General features: G+C 49.1%; 1 protein-coding gene and 1 long non-coding RNA gene across 3 annotated transcripts; one reads left to right on the top strand and one right to left on the bottom strand.

Moving 5' to 3' along the window:
• Window positions 1-742: 742 nt before the first annotated feature.
• HAUS5 (HAUS augmin like complex subunit 5) lies at window positions 743-11,006 on the bottom strand. Its single transcript, XM_041746543.1, has 19 exons — window positions 10,869-11,006; window positions 10,115-10,177; window positions 9,991-10,023; window positions 9,824-9,848; window positions 9,098-9,203; window positions 8,861-9,020; window positions 7,667-7,736; window positions 7,498-7,580; window positions 6,901-6,958; window positions 6,629-6,753; window positions 6,361-6,424; window positions 6,119-6,249; window positions 5,707-5,869; window positions 5,407-5,487; window positions 5,160-5,305; window positions 4,791-4,902; window positions 4,574-4,706; window positions 2,250-2,382; window positions 743-2,106 (listed from the first exon to the last, which is right to left on the bottom strand). The coding sequence occupies exons 1-19, from the start codon at window positions 10,964-10,966 to the stop codon at window positions 1,989-1,991; spliced, it is 1,902 nt and encodes a 633-aa protein (XP_041602477.1). The 5' UTR covers window positions 10,967-11,006; the 3' UTR covers window positions 743-1,988.
• A 37-nt stretch (window positions 11,007-11,043) lies between these two features.
• Window positions 11,044-15,960, top strand: LOC121479847. 2 transcript variants are annotated; one of them, XR_005984828.1, is made up of 4 exons: window positions 11,044-11,286; window positions 11,403-11,539; window positions 14,606-14,787; window positions 15,773-15,960. It is a non-coding gene; the product is annotated as an uncharacterized LOC121479847 (long non-coding RNA). The 2 variants fall into 2 exon arrangements; XR_005984831.1 differs by lacking the exon at window positions 14,606-14,787.
• Window positions 15,961-24,062: the final 8,102 nt, after the last annotated feature.

A 24,062-nucleotide genomic window follows, 5' to 3' on the forward strand; every position in this document is an offset into this window, starting at 1 on the left:
TTACCATGAAAAAGTTTTTTTTTTAAGATTTATTTATTTATTTATGATAGACATAGAGAGAAAGGGAGAGGGAGAGAGAGAGGCACAGACAGGAGGAGGGAGAAGCAGGCTCCATGCTGGGAGCCCGACATGGGACTCGATCCCAGGACTCCAGGATCAAGCCCTGGGCCAAAGGCAGGCACCAAACCGCTGAGTCACCCAGGGATCCTCCCATGAAAAAGTTTTTAAAAAATTATTTATTTATTCAGAGTGCATATGAATGGGGAAAGGGGCAGAGGGAGAGGGAGAAAGAGAATCCCAAGTAGACTCTCTGCTGAGCCCCAACTTGGGGCTGAATCCCATGTTATGAGATCATGATCCAAGTGGAAACCGAGGTTAGCTGCTTAACTTGACTAAGCCACCCAGGCACCCTGCAAATGTTTGTTTTTACATTTTCATCAGTATTTCTCTTTACTACTGCATCTAGACTTTGAATCATATTTAGGAAGGTTTGTCCAACTTCTAGTTTATAGTGAACTTCATCTTCAGGGAACTCACATTCTGTTTGGAGGACAACAAAGGATTAATAAAGTAGATCACAAAGTATGTTAGAAGATGTACTAGGGAGGAAAATTTATCAGGGAGGAGGGACAAGGACCCCCATGTTCAGTCTTGGCTAGGAGCCAAGATGAAGAGAGGAGGGGAACACTAAGGTGGCACATAGGAAAGGAAATGTGGTAAAGACACAAAGATGTCAAATCTCTCTCATTTGTAAATTTATTGCAACCCCAGTAAAACTCTCATCCATGTTTGTATTTTTTCTGGAACCATGCAAGTTGAGTATAAAGTTCATTTCATTTGGGAGAAAAAATTAGCAAGAGACAGGGAAACCTTGAAAAATTAGAGTAAGACAGCAACCAGCCATTTCAGGTAATAGAACACGATGACACCTTTATAATTAAAACACTGTGGAGATGGCACACGAGAGTCAGACAGACAATAGGCTTGGAGAGAATCCAGATATAGCCTGATTAATCGTGGAAATTTAGCATATGAAGAGGTGGCATCTCAAATCACCTGAAGTTTTACTTTATATATAGGTGGGTAAAGTTTTACTTTATAAGTTGAAGAATAATAATTCATGGTGAAATGCACAGATCTAAAGAGTATAGCTAGATGAGTTCTGACACCCACCTCTACTACCTTCAACAAATAATCCATTTCCAACTCTAGAAAGTTCCCTTGCCTCCTCCCTTGGTTGATCCCTACTATCTACCTCTCCTTCAGAAGGAAGCACTGCTCTGAGAATTTTAAGTGCTAATGGGATATATGTAAAATAAGACAAAATTGGATCCATTTGGATAAATTCCAAATGACTTCAGATTTAAATGTAAAAAAGGGAACTACGTAAAAACTAGAAGACAAACCCTCAACGCCCCCACGTCCTTGATCTTCACACCAGCACTTTGAGCTCAGGGTGGTTGCCTGAGCTCTTGCCTCCTCCCCACCCCAGCCCCCGACAAGCCCACCTCACATACCCACGTGCTTCCCTCTCGTTACCTTTACAGTGTGTGCAGCCCTCTCCCTAAGGTCGCACCTCGTATAGCCTGCTTTGTTTTTCTCCAGAGCTGTTATCTTCCAACACACTATTTTGCTCACTTAACTTGTGAGAGGTCTACTTCCCTGTCCTAGAATCACCTCTGAAGGATGGAACTTGCGTCCATTTTGTTCAGTGTCAGATCCTCAGTGTTTAGAGCACAAGCTCAAAGACTTTTTGCCGAAGGTGAAAGTGATGCAGGCAGTTTCAGGGGGACCTAGGGCGGGTCCAGACTACCCCATCTTTGGCTCTGACGAATAAAGGACAGGTACAAGGCAGTTGAGAGGAACACAACAGGCTGTGAGCATATGAGGGAGACAACGGGCTGACACATTCTGGTGAGGCTCTCTCTCTTCCAAAGGTCTTCTGGAGGGGTGAATATGAAGCTCTGGATTTCTGTTGAGGCCCCTTTTCATCTGCACAGTTGTTGCAGGGCGCCTTGGGCCTGGGCCCAGCGCAGTCGCCACTGGGGCAGGGACAGACCCTGGCAGAGCTCCCCAGACAGGGCGGCTTGGCCTGGCTGCTCCCACCTGGGGGAAGCGGACAGCATCACCGGAAGGCCCAGGCCTCCACACACGCAGCCTCCCCCAACGCCATGGCCTGCCTGTCACCGCCCAGGTTCTGCCCATGCCACCCGGCTCAGCACCCTGCCCCGCCCTCGTCACCCTCTCACCAGTCCTCCACAACCCCCTGTAGCTTGGGGATTCGCTCCAGTGCTTGTTTCAGCAGGTTTTCCAGCTGCTTCAGAGCCTGCCCCAGATTGTCTTTCTGCTCCTTTTCCCAGGATGCCCGGATCTGCAGCAGCTCTGCAGGTGAGAAAGCAGGGAGGCAGCTCGTTGAGTCCTGACTCCCAGGTGCCTCACAGACAATGGGTCACCAAGGCTCCAGCACTTAGTTGTGACCTCAGCACCTCTCTCAAACCTCTCCCTCCTCCTAGGTCCTCATCTCAGGGGCAAGCCCACCATCCCCTAGGCCTCATCCTGGATACCCTCCTCCCTCCTTGACAGACCATCAATCTCCTTGGCCCATCCCTCACCTTCTCCCCCCACCCCCGACCTGGCCCCTAGCCTCCCTCCCAGGCTCCAGGCCTCAACCTCCTATTCTGGTCCATTCTCTACATGGCAGCCAGTGACCTTCCTAAAGCATAAACCTGATTCTTTCCCTCTCCTGCGTGGAACCCTCCAAGGCTCCCAAGTCCCCCCCAGATGGAGTCTGAGCTCCTTAGCCTAGTACTTGAAGGTATACGCTATGTGGCCTCTGCTACTACTAAAACCTCATCTATCCCTCTGGGCCTACTCAAGACACTAGCTTTCCTAGAAGCCCCTCCCACTGTTCCCTACCCCAAGGCTTCCTCTTCAGACTATTACAGCTCTTCGCTCCAGCAGGGTTTCCCCCTGGAGATGTGACTGGGTCTAGTCCCTCTCCACAGGCCCCAAACAGGCCCATCTCAGACCAAGTACAGATAGATGAGCAATACAGCCAGAGCCCCTGGCCTGAATCCTGGCTCCATTCCTTCCTGGTCTTCTGGCCTCAGGCATGACCTTTCTCAGGCACTTCTGCGGTCAGGTGTAACCGAGCCACAGGCTAGTGGGGCAGGGGACAGACTGGCTTGTTGATAGGTCGAAGGAGGGGGTGGTGGTGGTTAGGGTGCTGGGAGGAATCATGGATGACTCCTGGATTGCTGGTCTCAGTAAGGAAGGGGGGGGGGGTTATTTACTAAGGGAATGAAAACAGGGAGAAGAAAAGCTTTTCTGAAGACTGCTTTTCAGAACAGATGGAACTACGTTCTGTTAAAGACATACTAAAATCCGAGATGCCCATGTGGTGGGATGATGCTGGGCCACATCTTGGGCTGTTCCCACACCCAGCTCCCTGCTCACTGGAGAGGGGAAGGCAGGGAGCCCAAAACTCAAAGGCCCGAAAATGATTTCTTCCTGCTTTGCTGATGGCACCCCAAGTTATTCCTCATCAATACACCTCTTCTACCTATTTATCCTTTGATTCTGTGCTCTTTGCTTCCGCCGCTGGGATCCCTGGGGATGGGAAGCTCTGGCCTCTCTCCCCTTTGAGTTCTCAGGGCCAGTAGCTGGCAGGGACCTAGCAAGTACTTCCTGAGGGAATCTAGCAATGAACAACTTTTCTAAGTTTCAGTTTCTTCATCTGTAAATTTGGTCTTAATAATTCCTACTCTCGGGGGCGCCCGTGCGGTTCAGTCTGTTAAGTACCTGACTCTTGCTTTTGGCTCAGGTCATGATCTCAGGGTTGTGAGGATAAGCCCCATGTTGGCCTCTGTGCTGGGCATGGAACCCGCTTAAGGTTCTCTCTCTCCCTCTCCCTCTGCTCCTTCCCCCTCCTCTCTCTCAAAAAAACAAAAAACAAAAAAACACCCTACCCTCATCATAAGGACTAAAAGAGACTGCACACGTGGAGACAAAATGATTGCAACCACACCAGAGACACATAGCGATTAAAGTATTATGCCATGCGTTGTTCAGTGCCCTGACTGGGTAACCGGACTGAGTCTTCCCAGCAACTCTGTAAGGTACTATGATTATGCTTACTCCACTGAGGAGAAAACTGAGGCATTGGGAGATTGCACAGCAGGGAAGAAGTAGTGCTGAGAGGAGTTTAAGTCCACAGTCTACTTTTTAAGTACTCAATCGTATTGGATGATCATACGTGAGTACTTGGCAATTTGATGGGCAATGTCACCTGGTTAGGAGTACAGAGATATGTCAGACTGCCTGGATTTAAATACTAGCTCTGCTCCCTAGGCAACCACCAAAGCCTCCCGTCTTAGTTCCTACCTCTGTAAAAGGGGCAAATGGCAGCGCTAAACCCATAGGGCTGCCGTGTAAACGAAACCAGTGAACATGCTTAAAGCACTCGGTGCATAGTAGGCACTATGTCAGCAAGGGGTGTTTGTGGGTTCTTCTGGAGGGTGATGGCCCTGGGAATGGGCAGGGATGCCGGTTGTGAGGGCAGGGCAGGCCTTACCCTGGGTGGATGGTCCTGGTGGCAGGCTGGTTTTTACTCGGAGCAGATCCCAGCACCGGAGACTCTGCTGGTCCTGGAGGAACAGAAGGTCCTGGCGAAGAGAGGCGGCCTTTGGGAGGAGCAGTTCCGGAGCCTGGAAGGGAGGGTGGAGGGGAGGGACAGTCACTTTGGGCAGGAGGAGGGGTGGAAAGACAGATCCTAGGGGACAGGCACTCACCTTCCCTGAAGGCAGCCCCAGCATGTGGCTCAGCACTATGAGGCTGGAGCCCCTCGGGGACGCAGGATGCAGCTGGTGGATGGATGGCAGGACCGTGGGCAGGGGCTGCAATCTGGGGGAAAGTCCAGGTTGAGTGGGGTACTTAGAGGGAGGCCTGGGTTCCAGAGGTTCTAGGGGCTGAGAGGTGGGCTCAGGAGGCCCCAGGAATGTGGAGGTGGGTCTGGGGATGAGGATTCCAGAGTGGGAATGAGGTCTTGGGTGAGGTCTGGCTGCTTGGGAACACCGGAGGCCTGGGATTATTTTTTGGGAGTGGAATCAGGAAGCAGTGATCAGCCATGGAGGGGCTATAGGGGGTGGCTCCAGTCTTACCCTTCAGGACTATGCCGAAGCAGGGTGCCCAACGGAAGGTGGGGCAGATGCCGGGCTTCCTCCTCCAGACAGCGCAGCAACTCCTGGCTCTGTGGCGCCACCGCCTCAGATGTGGGGAGCACTTTTCGCTGTACCAGAGCTAGCACCTGTGGGGAAAGAATGGGAAGGGAGGGGCAGCCTGGAGCCACCCAGCTCCATCTCCAGGAGCCCCAGGCCTCCCCAGCCCTCACCCCAAGCCCCACCTCACCTCCGCAGGGCTCCGGCACAGGCGGGTCTTGCTGGCTGAGTTGCTCTTGATGAGCAGGCGGATGTGTTCCTGTGTCTCCTCCTGGGCAACCACGAGCCGCGAGATGGGCCGCTTTTACTTCCCACCTCCCACCCTCCGGCCCTGCCCTCCCCTTTGCACAGGTCCTGCTTCTTCTTGGAAGGCTCATCCTGGACCTCTTGCCACCACCAGAGGTCCAGTTTGGGGTCCTAACACTCCCTGCCTCTCTCTGGCCCTCCATCAGGCACTGCCACTACCCACCCCCCCAGGTCCACCTCTCACCACCAGCTGGCGCCAGTGCAGGATCCGTTGCTGTTTGGCCTGTAACTCCTGTAGCAGAAGCTGCCGCCGCCCAGCCACCTCCTCCAGCTCCTGGTTCTGGGCACGCAGGGCCTTGAGCTCTGCCCGCAGGCCACAGCCCCAGAGCCCCAGCAGCAGCGCCTGCCTGGGGTAGAGCAGAAAAGAGCAAGGGAGAGTAAGATGACTAAGACTCAAAAAAAAAAAAAAAAAAAAAAGACTAAGACTCATAGTGGAGGAGGGAGATCAGATCTGTAAGGACACACAAGGAGCCACGAACAAATGAGGGGAACAGGGAGGCAGAGCTGCGAGCCACAGAGGCAGGAAAAAAGTCCAGTATTCTGAGACCTCTGGGAAAGAGATGGCCTAGAGGCCTCTGCTGAGGGACCCCCCTCACCTCTCGCTGGATCCCAGGGTACATCTGTTCACCTCCTCCATCAGGCCTTGGAGGTGCCGAGTCAGGATCTGACGCTCCTTCAGAAGGGGGCCCCGCTGGGCAACCAGCGTACCCACGGCCCGCCAGCTATCCTGAGGCAGGGGTACAAAGTCAGGGTGGACATGATCCAAGGGGGTGAGGGGATCAAGTGGGCTTTGGGATGGGAAGGGGATGGAGTCCTGGGAAGGATGTCTGGGGGTCACCTGGATGAGATGCACCATGGAAGGCAGTGCCTGGCTGGAGTCTGACTGGTCTGGTGCCTGGGACCTGTGGGTAGGGTAAAACTGCTGAGGGAGGAGCCCTCTCCCCTTGCCTGGGCTCCAGGGGTGACCAAAGTCAGCCCACTTACCAGATCAGTCACTGGGTCTCAGCTCCACCCCCATCACCAGGTGACTGTGCCTGGTCCCGAGTCTGTCCCCGCTTACCCATCCACCCATCCTGCCCTGCGCTGCGGAGCACTCCATTCCACACCTGGCTATCTCCGTTTCTTGGAGCCCATCCGAACTGCACAGGGACCGAATCTCTGCCTCCCGCTCTGCAGCCAGGTGCTCCAAGGAGGCCAGGACGTGGCCCGGAGGGTGGTTTGTCAGCAGTGTCTGGTGGGGGGAAGGGTGAAGTAGGGCCAGATGGGGGCAGGGCTATGAGCTGGGATCCATGGTAATGAGGTGGGGATCAAGAGTTAAGCCCTGGCACCCTGAGGTTTGCTCACAGGGCAGAAGGTGTGGCTTCCCGCAACCCCTCACCTCTACTGAGCTTAGCCACTGCTGGTAGGAAGCTCCAAACTGGTCATCTCGAGGGGTTCTGTGGAGTTGGGGAAGGACAGAGAGGACAGAGAACATTATAAGATACATCAACTCTCCTTCTACGGATCACCACTACCCTGTAAGGTGGGGGGTATCACTGTCCTCATTTCAAGGATGAGGAAACCAAGTCCACCTAGGCCTGCTAGACTTGAGCTCCCCGCTTATACCAACTAGCTGGCCTCAGGGCCTTTCACATGTGCTATCTGTCTAGAATACTGTCTTATCCTTTTACTCTGGCTAGGCCTCCTCACCAGAGAACTGGTCCTTCCTGATTCCCTAGCTGAGGAAGGTGTCTCCTCTGGGTACCTGGAGTCTCTCAGGCTTCCATACTCTTAACAGCCCTAAACCACCCAGGTTGCCACTGTCTGTGATGGATTTGTCTCTTTCTTGTCCCAGCCTGGAAGCCCTGTCAGGGCAAAGCTGGGGGCTGAAACAGTCCAGAGGCTCAGTGTCTGAGGAATTAACAGACAAGTCACTCCTCTGAACCAGACAAACCCAGGTTCTTGGCAGGGTCTGTGGGGCTTAGATGACACTCACAGGATGCTGCCTCCCTTGGCCTGAGGAGTTAGGAGTTTCTGTAAGAACTGGGTCCGGAGGGTGCAGGCTGTTCGGACATCACCCTGGGAAGAAGATGGGGAATGAGGGAAACCCAGGGGTCCACCTGGCCTGACTCCCTACTCCTGTCCCCATGGCACAGGACTCTTACCAGGACCACAGGTTCCAGGCCCAGGGATGCTGATGTCAAGGGTCCAAAGGTTATGTCTACTTTGGCCTTCCTGGAGAGAGGAGTAGCGTTGGGGTGGGGTCCCTAAGAGAAGGGAGCTAGAGCAGATGTCTGGGTCTCCTCCTGCTACAAGGCTAGTTACTGAGCATGGATCTCAGGGGTTACCTCTAAAATCAAGCTACTGACGTCTCTTGGCTGTATTAGTGTCCTCACTGGCCTCTGCTCTTGCCCTATGCAGTCTGTTTTCCATCTAGTAGTTGATAATCCTACTAGAACCTCAGACAGATCATGTCACTTCTCTGCCCCAAACCCTCAAAAAGAATGTAATGTTTTCCCACCACACTCAGAATAGTAACAATGGGTATTAGAAAACTCTTCCAAGTGCTCTGTATGACTTAACTCACCTAATTTCCACACATACCCTATAAAATAGATTTAATATTATCCCCATTCCATAGAACTTACAAACTGAAGAACAGAGAAGTTAAGTAGTCTGCCCCAGGTCATGGTGTAAGTGGCCAAGCTAAGACATGAACCCAGCCTCAGAGTAAAATCCCAATGCCTATATGGCACTCTGTCCACTTCTTCCACAGCCCTCACCCCCCCCGCCCATGCTCTCCCTTTTGCCTGTGTAACTGAAGCTGAACTGGCCTCTGGGCTGTTCTTCCCAGATGCTTAGCTCAGCACCTTTCTTCTTGCTGTCCTTCTCCATGAGATTCCTTCCCCAATTCAAATGTTACCTCCTCAGAGAGGCCTTCTCTGACCATCCTCCCCAGAGTAGCATCTCCTTCTCCCTTGATATGATAAGTGATTATCATATCACTTTTTTTTTTATCAAAGAATTTATCTTTCCCTGCAATTATAGAGCCTGCTCCCTAGTTTACCATCTGGTTCCTCTGCATTATAGTGTAAGCTCCATAAGGGTGGGGACTTGTCCCTTATTTAATGTTCTTTCCCCAGAACATTCCCTAGATATACAGTTGGCACCATTCTAGGCACTGGAAAAATAAGTGGCTGAGATAAGAAAACTTCCTGACCTCACGGACTTCAAATCCTAAGGAGTAGAGCTCAGAATTCTGGAACCCAAGAAGGGATCAGGGTAGAGCGCTGGGTCTCTAAGGAAAATGTCTGTCTGCCTGCCTGGTGAAGGCTGGTCCCTGGGCACCTGAGGCCCACCTCTCTATGTCCTGCAGACGCCTCAGCTGATTCTGTAGCCGCTGCATGGGATCTTGGAGCCCATGCTGCTGTCTTCGCATGGCCCCAGCTTGGGCCCGGAGGAGGAGAGCACGACGCTGGGTGTCTTGAATGCTCTGCAGGGTCTGCTCCATGGCCATATCTATAGGAGAAACACGTGGCCATCAGCAGTTCCCCTACACCCACTCCATTGCTCATCTTCCCAGCCCCACAGGATACCCTGAGCCTCGGTCTCTTGCTCCACTAGCTCCAGGCTCTGGTCTAACTCCTGGATCTCTGCCCGCAGGCGAGCAACAGTGGCTTCTAGCTCCAGCTTCCGACGGGCCTGGCGGAAACAAGTACAGAGGTAGTTAGATGCATGGGCTGGTTGGGGCTTGACCCAGCCTGACTGTTCTCTGTGGAGGACCGGTCTCCTTGCCTGCACAGGTAGGTGGCAGAGGGTTTATCACAAGTAATTTCTATGCCTGATTCTCTAGGCCTAGAGAAACACTAGGGTACCATCTGGCCGCCTCCTTCCTCCTGGGGTTGCCTCACCTATCCTCCTGTTTCCTGTCTCTGCACTGATGACACTACATCTCTGCCCCAGTTCTTACCTCCCCACTGAGCCCCACATCTAGGGGTCCCAAGGTCTTCTGGAAGCCTTCCCCTAGATGTTACTGGGGCCCCTTGCACACAATAGGTCCTACACTGGCCTCAGTATATCTCCCAAACCAGTCCCTTCTCTCAGCTCACCTCATCAGCTTTGATGCTTCATATTCATATCCCTTCAATGCCCAGCTCATGCCTGTCTCCCCCAGACTATAAGCCCTCTGAGTGTGGGGATCAGGGCTGTCTTGTGACCCAGTATTCCCAGCATCACATAGCACAAGGCTGGGCCTAGAGCAGAAATCTACAAGTCCTCTTTTTGGATGAAAGAAAATCTTATAACACATGCATGCTTCTCACCTCTGGACTATCCTGGTGGCCATACCTGAGGAAACCAGACCAGAGTTAGGGGATGACAGAGACTTCGGGGGGGGGGGGGGGAACACAGGAGGTATGAGGTTGTGGGTGAAAACACAGTTGGATGGGACTAGGGAAAAGAGGAAGGAACAGCTTTTAGAACCAGTTACCACAGTAGGTTTCCCCGGATCTTCTTGACACTCCTACAGCAGAGAGGCGGAAGGAAGAGGTGTTACTGTGGGGCTTGCCTGTGTCCCCTCCACTCTCACAGCCTCCCTCATGCTGCTGGCTCACCTCTGGCTGTGCACATGCCGCAAGACGTAGGCCCAGATGTCGGCCCCCTGGCCCAGACACAGTCTGTGGGGACAGTGTGTAAAGGTATGCCTCGGGCATCACACAGGGTACATCATCCTTATCCTAGGGTGGTGGTGGTGGGGAAAGTCTGTACTGGGGAATTCTCCCTTCTGCAGGGAGAGAGGGCCCATACTTTTTGGGGTGAGACATTCCCTCCTGGGGAGTTCTCCGTCGCTGAGTTGTGGGCTTTTCACTGGGTGGGGTGACTCCTTTCTCCTGGGAGAAGGCCTATCTCTAGCCACTTCCAGAGGAGGGGGTGGGGGGTACACTGCCAGGAGGTGCTCTCATTACCCGATGTGCGGCATCACTCCTATAGATTCAGTCTCCAAAGGGGTGGTCCTTGTTGACTCGAGCCCCCCTACCGGTTGGGGTGGGTGGGGGGTGGTAGGACGTTGCAGGGACAGTCTTACTCCAAAGATCTTACTTCCACACAAGAAGGGGGCTTCAGGAACTCTGGAGGATCCTCACTGGCGCCTCGGCCCTCACTCCGGGTACGGGGTGGGAGTGTGGGGGTCCCCGTCAGGGGTTTGTCCCTCAATCCAGGCTCCCCTTCCTGGATATACTACTGGGTGTGTGTGTGAGGGGCGCCCTTAAGGGCCATCCTCACCGGGGCAGAGGAAGGGAGGGGCGCGGTTCCCACGGCCCGAGACCATCTCCGGGGCGGGGAGTCCTCCTCACTCGGAGCGTCCCTCACCTGCGCAGCGTCGACTCCGGGGCGCGGGCGGCGACGGGCGCCCCCATCTCCTCCGTCGCCCAGCAGCCCAGCTCCCGCGCCTCCCGCATCAACTCCATGCCAGCGCCGCAGCGGCAGCCTCCCGCGCCCGCTTCAAGCGCGGCGCCCGCCTCTGACGTCACGAGCGCGCCGGAAGTGACGCTACCGCCGGGCGGGCGGGGGTCTCCGGGCTCCTCCGCGGCGCTGAGCGGTTGCGTGTCCCTCGCTCGTCCGGTTTGGGTCGCTTTGAGTGAAGATGAAGCGGGTGTGGAGAAGCGGCAAGGCCCGTTCTCTTTCCTCGTCCTCCCGCTCACCACCGAGTGGCCCCCAAGAGGCAGAAGCTCCCAGATGCCTCCCTTGATGTGCGTGACAAAATGGGGCTTTCATCCTGCGAGGCCGGGTACGGAGATGCCAAACCTACTGCCCTTTGATGTCAGAAACAGGGTGGTTCAGGTCTGAGTGAGGGTTGGGGCCGAGAGCATGAGCCCAGTAGCGCCCCGCCATGCGTTCTTCCAGGTGTTCCTTCGTCTTTCCCAGTCCATGACATTCGTGAGCCGACCCTGCCCCGCGGACACCGCGGTGGATGACAACCCCAGCGTCCCTGCTGCGGAGCTCGGGTCCCCTGGGGGACGTAGACGCTTCACCATCACCAGGTAGGGGCGGTAGAAAGTAGACAGCAGGAGCGGGTCGGTTTGGGACAGGGAATGTGCGAGGTCCGTGCGCTGCCCCAGAAAGCCCTGGGTCCTGGGGCTAGAGATCCAGAGAGCCCACTCCGCCTCGGACAAGGGCCCCGAGAAGTGGCAACACTCAGTGACCTATCACTGAACATGCTGGCCGAGGTCATCGCTCTGTCCTGTGTCCAGTTCAAAGCCTGACTCTCTAAGAAGTCATTCAATAAGCAAATGAGGGGAGAGGTGCTGGGGTAAAAATAAACGGGTCTGAGGAGGAGGGTGGAGCAGGATGAGGGAGGGTCGCGGAGGGCAGTGGTGGACCATGTAGGGCTGTGGAGCAGAGAGGTGAGGACTGAGTGAGTGGGTCAGGAGATTGATTGGCAGTAGAGGTCCAGGGCGAGGTCCAGGGCTCTGGGATTAGGTGAAGCAGACCTTGAAATGCGCATGTGAGAGAAGGGACAGCTTTGGGGGAGATGCTGATAACAATGTGGGACCCTGTGGGTGTGAGGAGTTAAGGGACATCCAAGAGTTGGCTGGCCCAGGGCAAAGGGACCATGGGGTCACCATTAGGATAGCAAATCTGGGGGAGAAGCTGTCAAGCTTCAAATATTTCATAAGGGCTGAGAAGCAGAAAAGGGTGCCAGGGACTGATGTAATCCAGGTGGGTTTCCTGGAAGAAAGATTGGCAGCTGCTACTCCACAATACCTAATGCTCAAAAGGTGCCATTTTGCTCAAACATTGTAAGCCTGCTTTTTCTGGGGTGTTTTTTTTTTTTTTTAATAAAGTGGTTTTTTAAAAATTTTTATTTATTTATGATAGTCACACAGAGAGAGAGAGAGGCAGAGACATAGGCAGAGGGAGAAGCAGGCTCCATGCACCGGGAGCCCGATGTGGGATTCGATCCCGGGTCTCCAGGATCGCGCCCTGGGCCAAAGGCAGGCGCTAAACCGCTGTGCCACCCAGGGATCCCTTTCTGGGGTGTTTTGCTATTAAAAAACAAGTTGATTAGACAGCATGTCTGTCATTGTCTGTGAGCCTTTCAAGGGGTTTTATTTTTATTTTTCTTAAAGATTTTTTTTTTTATTCATGAGAGACAGAGAGAGAGAGAGAAAGAGGCAGAGACACAGATAGAGGGAGAAGCAGGCTCCATGCAGGCAGCCTAAACCTCAGCTAAACTGCTGAGCCACCTGGGCTGCCCTCAGGGGGTTTTAAAATGTACTGGCTGGGGATCCCTGGGTGGCTCTGGTTTAGTGCCTGCCTTGGGCCCAGGGTGTGATCCTGGAGTTCCGTGATTGAGTCCCGCATTGGGCCCTGCATGGAGCCTGCTTCTCCCTCTGCCTGTGTCTCTGCCTCTCTCTCTCTCTCTCTCTCTCTCTGTCTGTCTCTCATGAATGAATAAATAAGTAAAATCTTTTTTAAAAAATAAAATGGGGATCCCTGGGTGGCGCAGCGGTTTGGCGCCTGCCTTTTGCCCAGGGCGCGATCCTGGAGACCCGGGATCGAATCCCACATCGGGCTCCCGGTGCATGGAGCCTGCTTCTCCCTCTGCCTGTGTCTCTGCCTCTCTCTCTCTCTCTTTCTCTGTGACTATCATAAATTAAAAAAAAATGTAAAAAATAAAATGTACTGGCTGTTTAAGAGAATGAAAAGAAAATCACAGACTGACAAATATTTTCAAAACACACACTTGATGATGGACTTGTATCTAAAATATACAAAGAACTGTTAAAACTCAACTGTAAGAAAACAATTTACTTAAAAATAGACAAAAGTTATAAACAGATATCTCACCGAAGAAGATGTACAGATGGCAAATAAGCATGAAAATTTGCTAAACATCATGTCATTAGGGAATTGCAGATTAAAACAACAATGGGATACCTCCATATACCTATTAGAATGTCTAAAAACCCCCAAAATGATACCAAATGCTGTTGAAGATGTGGAACAACAGGATCTCATTCATTGCTGCTGGGAATGCAAAACGATACAGCTGCTTTGGAAGACAATCTGAAAAGGCAATCTGAAAGACTGTGATCACAAATATATGGCATTCTAGAAAAGGCAAAACTATAGGGACCAGTAAAAAGATCAGTGATTTCCAGGGGATCATGACGTGGGGGGGTAGGGATGAAAGGATGAGGCTCAGCAGTTTTAGAAGCGTGAGACTATTTTGTATGGTACTGTAATGGTGGATACATCATATATTTTTAAAGGATTTTATTCATGAAAGACACACAGAGAGAGGCAGAGACACAGGCAGAAGGAGAAGCAGGCTTCCTGCGGGGAACTCGATGTAGGACTGGATCCGAGGACCCCGGGATCATGACCTGAGCCAAAGGCAGAGGATCAATCACTGAGCCATCCAGACACCCTGGATACATCACCTTATGCATTTATAAAAAGCCATAGAACTGTACAACACAGTGAGCCTTAATGTAAAATATGGATTCTAGTTAGTAATAATGTCTCACTATTGGTTGTCAATTGTAACTAAGGTACCATACCTGCAAGATGGTGATAGGAGGGGAAAATGTGTGTAGAGGGAGAGGAACTATATGGGAGCTTTCTTTACTTTTTGTGTAGCTTTCTGTAAGCTTAAGATTGTTCATGAAAAATAAAGTCTATTAAAAGTAGTTGGTTATTTTTGGAATCAAAAATTGGAATATTATGGAAAGTTGGAATATGACTTAATGAAACATCTATAACCATAATCTAATGATAACTAATCAGATGCACCTTGACTGAAGCTAAAACAAGGATTCTGTGTGTTTTGAAAGGAAGGCTAAAGCCAAATAAGAGATAGCGACTACCAGCCTCCCTCCAACTCTAAAAAAAAAGCCACCCAGAGGTTATTAGACACATGGATTCAAGGTGCCTGTGTTCTCAAGGGAGAGCAGAGTTGCTCATGCTATCATCTCCCCAGCGGTCACTGACAATCTCACCAGTTTCCTCCAGTCTCTGTGCCGTGGCTTTGTAATGTGTCAGCTTGACCAGGCTGAAGGAACTGTATCTTAGAATTACCTTCTTGGTGTGCCTTCAATTAGGATGGACCAATGGAGATTCTTGGGCAAGATGTGGACAGCAGAAGTGAAGCACCTGCCATTTTGGAGATCACACAGGTTGTCACTGGCTGGCTGCTGGCTCATCGTGTATGCAAGCAGCCAGGCCAGCAATTGTTTCACCGTTTCCTGGATATTCCTCCCAGATTCTCCAACTCCTGGGCCAGGTGTGTGTTCAGCTCAATGATGAAGGATGCCAGCTTCTCCTGTGGGTGCTCATACCACCAAGGGCAGAGGCCTGCTTGTACCAGCCTATTCTAGCTTCTCTCCCACTTTACATCTGTCTTCCCTTCCTAACTGGCTCTGTGCACTTTGAGTGCCAGCATCAGACACTTATGACCACAACATTAGGGACTGCTTCACAATTCCAATTGTGTAAGGTTAAATCCCAATTCATCTGTCCGTCTGTCTATCTATCTATCTATCTATCTATCTATCTATCTATCTATCTATCTATCATCTATGTGTCTCCACTATGTGTAGTGGTTCAGCCTCTCAGATGGAACTCTGATGCACTCTAAGCAGGGACTCTTGGTGTCTGTGGAGTTATTGTTACCTCAAGCTGTTCATGGAGGAAGTTGCAGTGGCTTTCCTCTTCCTCCTACGTAAGAAGATGTTTTCTTTTCCATTTCCCGAAAGGCTGATGCAAAAAGGTGAAGTTGGCATCTTACTCAGAGGAAGAAGAAATATAAGTCATATTTGTGCCCTGCTGTGTTCAGTCTGTTCAATACACAAATGATAAAATGATTACAATCCCCAAACTGAGACAGTTAACCCGTGTTCTGCTCCTGGTCCCTGTTTGACAAGCTTCAAGCTTTCACATTAATACCTGTAATTCGATGCTTACAAGGTGTTCAAGGACCAGAATCCTCTAGGGGTTTGTTAAAAATGCAGAATCCCTTGCTCCTCCCCTGCTGGTCTTACTGAATCAAAACATGCATTTTGACCAAATCTGGCAGTGATTTGTATGCATATTAAAGCTTAAGAAGTGCCATCTACAGGACACTACTTTGGAGGGATAAAACCTTTATCAGCATTAATACCCAGAGATGGATTCTTATCATTGCCTTCTTGGATATACATTTGTGATCAATATTTGGCACATTTAGACCATCCTATCTCTAATTTCCTCATAACAATTGGCCTTTTTAGGACCGTGTCAACTGAAACATCAACTGGGCCAGCTGAGAGACCCAGAAAGTGAGTCTTAGAAAGTGAAGAGCTGGAAAGATTTGAGAGAAGTCACTAAGGATACTGCACACCCAAGCAACAACTCTGTACCATCGCGTGTGTATATATGTATTAAGTATATTATAAAATACAGGATTGATTTACAGCAACATGAGTTTGGTGGTTTCTTTCAGGGAGGGAGGGAAGAAGGAACAGAGAAGAGGGAGGGGTTTAATTTTGCACCCACAACATTTTCTTTCTAAAAAGAAGAGATCTGGTGCAAGTACAGGAAAATGTTTACATTTGTGTAATGTAGATGGCACAGGGGGTCTGTTAGACTTGTTTCTGCTTATTCTGTAGACTTATCTATATCTAAATTAAGAAATTAAAAGTTTTTTAAAAGTGTGTGTGTGGGAACATTCTGGGTATTCTGTGGATGGTGGATCAGAGGAGGAGACAGGTGAGGGCAGGGGGCCGGCGCAGGTGATGACAGTTGAGGCTTAGCAGGGGCTTGTGGGAAAGATGATCCGGATGAGTGGAGGACACTTATTTCCAGGTTAAGCCCTTTCCAGAGATGAAAGCAGTGTTCTCATTGGGACCTTACCTGTCAAGGCTCCCTTCCTCCCACCTCTGGGATTTTATTCCTGCTGTGCCCTCTACCTCCATCACCCTTCTTCATGATCTTTAATGGCTACCTCCTCCTCATTCTTTAGGTCTTATCTCAGATGTAGCCCCTATGCAAGCCTTCTCTGATCGTACCCCCCACCTCGCCCAGGATTGTTTGTATTATCTTCTCTGGACTTCCTTCCACAGCTAAGCCTCTTTATGATGACAAATGCCCCAAACCCCAAGGTAGTGTTTTTCCTCCCAGACAAGAAATACCTTGGCTCATGTGCTTTAATTTTTTAAAATTTTTATTTATTTATGATAGTCACACACAGAGAGAGAGGCAGAGACATAGGCAGAGGGAGAAGCAGGCTCCATGCACCGGGAGCCCAACGTGGGACTCGATCCCAGGTCTCCAGGATCGCATCCTGGGCCAAAGGCAGGCGCCAAACCACTGGGCCACCCAGGAATCCCCATCATGTGATTTAAAAAGTGTCCTGGTTTATCCTGGTTCAAGTGAGGTATGACCCAGCAGCTCAAACGCTGGAAGGCAATTATGAGCAAAGGCTCTGCAGTCTGACTCATTGGGTTTGTTTTGTTTTAAAGATTTTATTTATTTATTTATTTATTTATTTATTTAATTTATTTATGAGCGGGGAGAGAGAGAGGGAGAGATAAGCAGGCTCCATGCGGGGAGCCCGACATGGGACTCGATCCTCGGTCCCCAGGATCAGGCCCCGGACCGAAGGCAGTGCTAAACCACTGAAGCACCTGGGCTGCCTGACTGGGTTTGAATCCTTATTCCATCACTCACAGGCTAAATGATCTAGAGCAAGTCTCTCAATCTTTGCAGCCTCAGTTTCCTCATTTATGAATCAGGGACAATAATAATACCTGGTTTTAGTGTTGTAGGGTTTATTTGTTTATTTTAAAGATTTTACTTATTCATGAGAGACATAGAGAGAGAGGCAGAGACACAGGTAGAAGGAGAAGCAGGCTCCCTGGGGGGAGCCTGATGAGGGACTTGATCCCAGGGATCACACCCTACCCTGAGCCAAAGGCAGACACTCAACCACTGAGCCACTCAGGTGTCCCTTGTTGTGTGTGTGTGTGTGTGTGTGTGTGTGTGTGTGTGTGTGTTTTAAGATTTTATTTATTTATTCATGACAGACACAGAGAGAGAGAGAGAGGCAGAGACACAGGGAGAGGGAGAAGCAGGCTCCATGCAGGGAGCCCGACATGGGACTTGATTCCAGGTCCCCAGGATCACACCCTGGGCTGAAGGCGGCGCTAAACCTCTGGGCCACCAGGGCTGCCCTGTTGTGGGGTTTAATGAGATAATATGCATAAGCTCCTTGAACAGTGTCTGTACACAGTTGACTGCTCAGTAACTATCATGGTGCTGACGGTGATGTCATTAGGGACCCGGTTTATGGCTCCTCTTCCTAGCACTTGCTTCTTTTTTGGCTCCTCTCATCCTAGCAGTTCCAGGCTCTTCCACCTGGTTGCAGAATGACTTACCCTGCATCCTTTGAAGTTGGGGTTTTAGAGGATAGCATGGAAGAGGTGGGCTGCTTCCCTTTACCAAAAGCTCCAGAAACCATTTGTCCAAGTCTCATTTGCTCAGGCAGGGTCACATGCCCACTCTGAACCGGCCTGTAACCAGGACCGTGGCTCCCAAACCTTAGAAGGATCACTACACTGTACCTCCCTAGACTTTTTTTCTCTCCTACTTCCCCAGACAAGGGCAGCTCTGTGATTCTAGCTCCTATGGTCAAAATTCCTGTTTACCTTTAAAATTCATCAAGGCTTTTCCTTTTCTTGTTTCCCACTCTGGCCTCATATACCATCACCTCCCATCTGGAAAAACACAGCTGTCTCCCTGCTATCACCTGTTCCCCATACTCTGCTCCCTTCCTGAGTCACAGAGAGAGCTGATTAACCTGAGTCAGCACATGTCACTTATCTGTTCAATGTGTTCATGTCACTCAAAATAAAGTATGCTTGCTTTGATCTTGCCTATGTTACCTCCCTGATTTCATCTCTAATCATTCTCTACTTCTCTTCAGCTATCCTGGCCTCCTTACTATGTCTCAGAAATATCAGATGGGCTCCTCTCTACAGCCGTTTGCACTAGCATTTCCATCTACCTGAGACTGTCACCCCAGATATATCTGGTTTCCTCTCTTAAGTCCTGCAAGCCTTTGCTAAAAAGTCATATCCTAATTGGGGCATTATTTGCCTCTCTATTTAAAACTGTGGCCCCTCACCCATCTCCAATACTTCTGATCACCCTTGTGATGCTTTATTTTTTCCCACTGTACTCTTAACATTTTTCTTACTTTATCTTTCACACACCACCAGAATGGCACTGCAGTAGATGCAAAATAGAACTTTGCTGAGTTAAAGAATAAATAAAAGAACAACTCACAGTCACATTTGGTGGTGGGCCTGTCTTCCCCTCTGGACTGCAGAAGTCCTGAGGACAGGGAAGGGATCTATGTTGGTCACCGTTGTATCCCCAACATCACCCAGTGCAGAGCCAGGCATGGAGGGGGTTGGAGGTCCTAAAGATAGATAGCCGTATGTCTGCCAAAAGGTTTCTGTGAACAGTCTTTGTCAGATGGAAGGTGAAGAACGAGTGTTGGATTTCCTCTTCAGGAGAGCTGGAAAGCACCTACAAGAGTTCTTACAGGGAGGAGAGAACCCCACCTGCTTTAGAGAGTGAAAGATATGTGACATTACTCACTGCCACATTGGCCTCCTTTTTGTTCTTTGAATCTCCAAGCTCATTCCGGCTTTGAGGCTTTGTGATTGCCATTCCCACTCTGGGAACCCTCTTCTCACAGTTCTTGGAGCAGCTCTCCCACCTATGCTTCCATGTCTCAGCTCAAAGAATATCTTAGAAAGGCTTTCTATGGCACAGCCAGCTAGGTGTCTATAGGCTGCACAATATTTTAGACTACATTTTTCCAGAGGCCTCTGCTACCAGTTGAGGCCACGAGACTAGTTCTGTCCAATGGATTAAGAAGAGATGTATGACACTTAAGGCCAAAGCTTTATTTTAACCCCCCCCCCCCCGGCTTACTGAGGTATAATTGAAAAAATAAGATATTTAAAGTATACAACATGGTTATTTGATATATGTGTGCATTGTGAAATTTTTACCACAAATTGATTAATACATCCATTACCTCACATAGTCACCTTTTTTTTGGTGAGAATGTGTAAGATCTACTCTCTTAGCAAATTTTAAGTATACAATACAGTATTGTCCACCATAGTCACCATGTTATATATTAGATACTAAGATCTCACTCATAACTGAGTGTATGTATCCTTTCAATAGTCTACCCTGTTTCCCCTAGTCCCTGGCAACCATCATTTTCCGTTCTGTTTTTGTGAATTTGGCTATTTTAGAGTTCATATATAAGTGATATCACACAGTATTTGTCTTTATCTGACTTATCTCGCTAGCATAATGGCCTCAAGTTCTATTTCTATCCATGTTATTGCGAATGGCATGATTTCATATTTCTCATGATTTAATCTTTGTATCTATCTATCTATCTATCTATCTATCCCAAATCCTCTCTATCCCTTCATCCGTTGATGGGTTGATGGGCACCTAGGTTGTTTCTATTATCTTGAGTATCGTGAATAATGCTACAGTAATTATGAGAATATAAATGTCTCTGAAAAACAGTGATTTTTTTCCTTTGGATATATCCCCAGAAGCAAGATTGCTTGCTAGATTATGTGGTAGTTCTACTTTTAATTTTCTGAGGAGCCCCTATACTATATTCCACAGTGGCTGTACCAATTTACATTCCCATCCAAAAGTGTATAAGGATTCACTTTTGGGCTGAAGATTTTAAGAAGCAAGTGGGGGTTCTCCAGTCTCTCATCTTCTTCCTAGATTCAAAGGACTCCAAGCATTTTAGGAGATGGTGGAATCACCAAGTGAAAGAAACCTGAATCCCTAACTTAATATGTGGGCAACCAGAAACGTCCACTTTGGGAGGTTCTGTGAATGCGAAATAAACTATTTTGTGAGCTACTGAAATGTTGGGGTTTATTCGTTCCAGCCACTAGCATGACTCTAAACAATATACTTCTAGACCTCATTGCCCACTAGCCCAGTGTACCTCAAACTATTTGTGATTGTGGAGTAGGACTCATTTTCTGATATCTTAATCTGTCATGTTCTAATTCCTTTGGTCTATATCCTGTCCAACAAGACAAGTCTATTGATTATATTCTTGGATGTCATGGCCATGTCAAATTTCTGTGCTTGTTGGCAATTTCTGTACTTGTTGCAGACCATTAACAATAGCGGACCAGTAGTGGCACTGCTTTAGCTTACAACCCTGTTTAATTTTCTCCTTATCACTTACCACTCCCTGTAATTATCTTGTTTATTTAGAAGTCTATTTGTTTATGTTCTTCCCTGTAGAGTGTAAGCTTCTTCAGAAAGGAGACTTATCTTGCTCTCAGTTTCCAGCTCCTTGTAAAGTGCCTGGTACATCATATGTGCTCAGAAATTATGTGTTGAATAATGAATAAATGGCAAACTTTGGTGGTGAAGAGTGAGAAGAGACAACCATACCTGTAATAGAACCTCTCTACAATTGTGACTTGACCTGAATTCTTATCAGTTCATGGACAGCTGCTGACTTTCTGGTAGACCATAAGTATCCAAGATTAGCTTTGGCCTCTTACAACCCTCCTGCCTAGGTTTCTCTTACTAAAGATCAGACAGCACTGGACTCACTGTCTGGTGATATGTCTGTCTTCACTTGGTTTATAAGTTCTGAGGGGGGTGTGGTTGATTCTGAAATGGTCGCTGCTATATCCCTAGAGTCGGGTAGCACAGCCAAGGCCTTTGGCATGAATAGATTTATGGCATGAATGCATGGTGTGAGCAGGAGGGGAGACTGCCCTGGGGTAATAGTGCTCTACCCTGCCTCCATGGCATCATCTCGTGGCAGGGTCCCAGGGTTGATCCTGAATTCTGGTCCAGTGGGCTGCCCAACTTGCTCTTTTCTTGCTCCACCAACTACCTCAAGATGCTGGCTCAGGCTGTCAAAACTTAGCAGTCCAGACATTTAGAAAGATGTCCCATTTGGCCCAAATGGATACTTAGAGCCAAGGTAAGTAACACTGTTGTATATATTTGGTAGTTTGCTGAAAAGGAGGTTAACGAGCAAGTAAATCCATCATGAGGTAAATCAAGATGGTGAGTATGATGAAGCTTCCCAAAACAATCCCCAAAACTGCAATGTAGTAGGCTTGGTAGGAGGTCTCAGCTGCCAAAGCTCGGTTATTCCACTTGTTGCTGTGCCTTGTCTGATTAGAGGGGAGAGTCAGGACAGAAATAGTTGGGCTTCAATGAGTTGTTGTAATGGGTGAGTTATGGGGCTGTAAGGACCCAGGGTGGGAACTTGAATCCACAGGAGGGACAAAATAATTTGAGTCAAGGTCAAGGCCAGGATGAAAAGGGAGTAAAGGAGGAGAGGATTGGCGTGATGCAGATTCCCACCTGGACAGAGAAGATCAAGGCTACAATGCCTATGGGAAAACACAGGAGGAAGGCCCAAATGGACAGGCACATGTGGTCTTTGGGGGGCTTGTCCCGCAAAATTTCAAACGCCTGTGGGCAGGGAGTGGGTCATGGCTCAGTATGGCTTCTGGACTGTGCTGTCCCTTCTGACTCCTTCCTTTTCATGATAACTTAGCTATATAAATTCTTCCTTGACCTCCTTTAAAACTCATACTGACTTCCTCTCACTCCCACCATGTCCCTTCTAATCTGTCATTTTTGCCTTTAATACCTCCTTCTACCCTGGATCTCTTAGCCTCCTCCACTCCTATGCTCTATAATCCCTTCTTATCCCTAGTAACCCTTTCCCGGTCTCCTGTAACCTCCTCCCTGTCTTCTAGAACTGCCTTGCAGGGCCCTACAGCTTGTCTCACTTGGCCCCTAACACTACCCCCACAAAATCCCTTGCTGACTCTGATGACTCTCGCTTGTCCTCCTTGGAACTGCAACTGAGCCGCCATCACATTTTGTTCCTATCCCACCCTCATGGTTCCCCAAATGCAGACTTTTTGCCCCTATAAAACACCTACTAAGGAGACCCTACTCAACACTTGAACACTCTCACTTTCCATCTACAAAACCTTCCTTGTTCCCTCTTAAAACTCTCACCCTATAAAACTGTGCAAGCAATGCCTCTCTCCTTATCTCATTTGTAATATCCCTCACTTTGTCCCTATAAACCTTTCATGGTCCTGTTATGAGCCTTGTTCACCCATAAACTTCGTCCTTCCCCTTCTCCCCACCCATGACCTCTCTGTTGGCTCCTCTAAGACCTCCCTTAACCAACTCTAAATTCTAAGTCCTCTCCATGTCCACTCAAAGCATCTTCTCTGTCCCCTTATAAAGGGCTTCCCTTTCTCCCTCTACCACTTTCTCCCTACCCCTGAAACCAGCGTCCAATACTCTGAACTCCTCCTTCTTCCACTCAAAGCAGACTCCCCATTCTTCTAAATCCATGTTCCTTCTATATAGTTCTCTTCTTATAATACCTCCCTGCATCCCCCTGAAACCCTTCTTGCTCCCTCATTCTGCCGTTACTCATTCTCTCTTCCTCCCACCCTAACCCCCCGTAAATTCCCTCCCTGCCCCTTCAAACACCCTCATTAAGGCATCTAGGTCTGGGTTCAGGGAGCCGTTCCTTCAATCCAATCGGCCAGGAGTTACCCTGGAGACCACATAGGCTCCGCCTCCTATCATGTTTTTCTATTACTATTGGCTGATTGAGGTTGCATGTGATAGGGTGGAGAATCCAATACTCATATTGCTGCTGATTGGTGGGAAGGAGTTCCAACTCTTCCTACTCTCTCAGGTGATTGGTTAATTCTGGGGAGTTTTTATTACACTTTAGTTTCAAAGGTCGGATATATGTTTTGGATACAAGTCCTTTCTTAGATTTGTGATTCCAGATGTTTTTTTCTGGGTCTGCAGCTTATCTTTTAAATTTTCTAACAGTGTCATATGCAGAGCAAAGTTTTTTTTTTAATTTTTTATTATTTATGATAGTCACAGAGAGAGAGAGAGAGGCAGAGACACAGGCAGAGGGAGAAGCAGGCTCCATGCACCGGGAGCCCGATGTGGGACTCGATTCCGGGTCTCCAGGATTGCGCCCTGGGCCAAAGGCAGGCGCCAAACCGCTGCGCCACCCAGGGATCCCAGAGCAAAGTTTTTAATTGGTACTAAACCCAAATTATCTTTTCCTTTAATGAATGTGCTTTTGGCGTGTCATGTTTAAGAATTTCTCTCTGCTTAATGCAGCGTCAGGAAGATTTTCTCTTATATTTTATTCTAAATGTGTAACAAATTTACATTTATTTAAATCTATGATCCAATCTATGAGTTCATTATTGTATAAGAGGTGAGGTCTTATTTTTTATTTCTTAAGATTTTATTTATTTGAGAGAGAGCAAGTGAGAGGGAGAGAGAATCTGAAGCTGACTCTGCGCTCAGCATAGAGCCTGATGCGGTGCTTGGTCCCTGGACTGTGAGATTATGACCTGAGCTGAAACCAAGAGTCTGACACTTGACTGAGCCACCCAGGCACCTTGAGACACCACTTAATAGTTT

The sequence above is a fragment of the Vulpes lagopus genome, chromosome 2 (genome assembly GCF_018345385.1).
Source record: "Vulpes lagopus strain Blue_001 chromosome 2, ASM1834538v1, whole genome shotgun sequence".
Classification (NCBI taxonomy): Eukaryota; Metazoa; Chordata; class Mammalia; order Carnivora; family Canidae; genus Vulpes; species Vulpes lagopus.

Bases quoted from the DNA above. Each gene is read 5' to 3' on its own strand.
- HAUS5 (XM_041746543.1), bottom strand. From the start codon at position 10,966: ATGGAGTTGATGCGGGAGGCGCGGGAGCTGGGCTGCTGGGCGACGGAG. The intron at 5,870-6,118 runs GTGAGGGGGGTC...GCTCTACCCCAG, and splicing joins ACCCTGGGATCCAGCGAGAG to GCAGGCGCTGCTGCTGGGGC. The intron at 2,383-4,573 runs GTAAGGCCTGCC...TCTCACCTGCAG, and splicing joins ACCAGGACCATCCACCCAGG to AGCTGCTGCAGATCCGGGCA.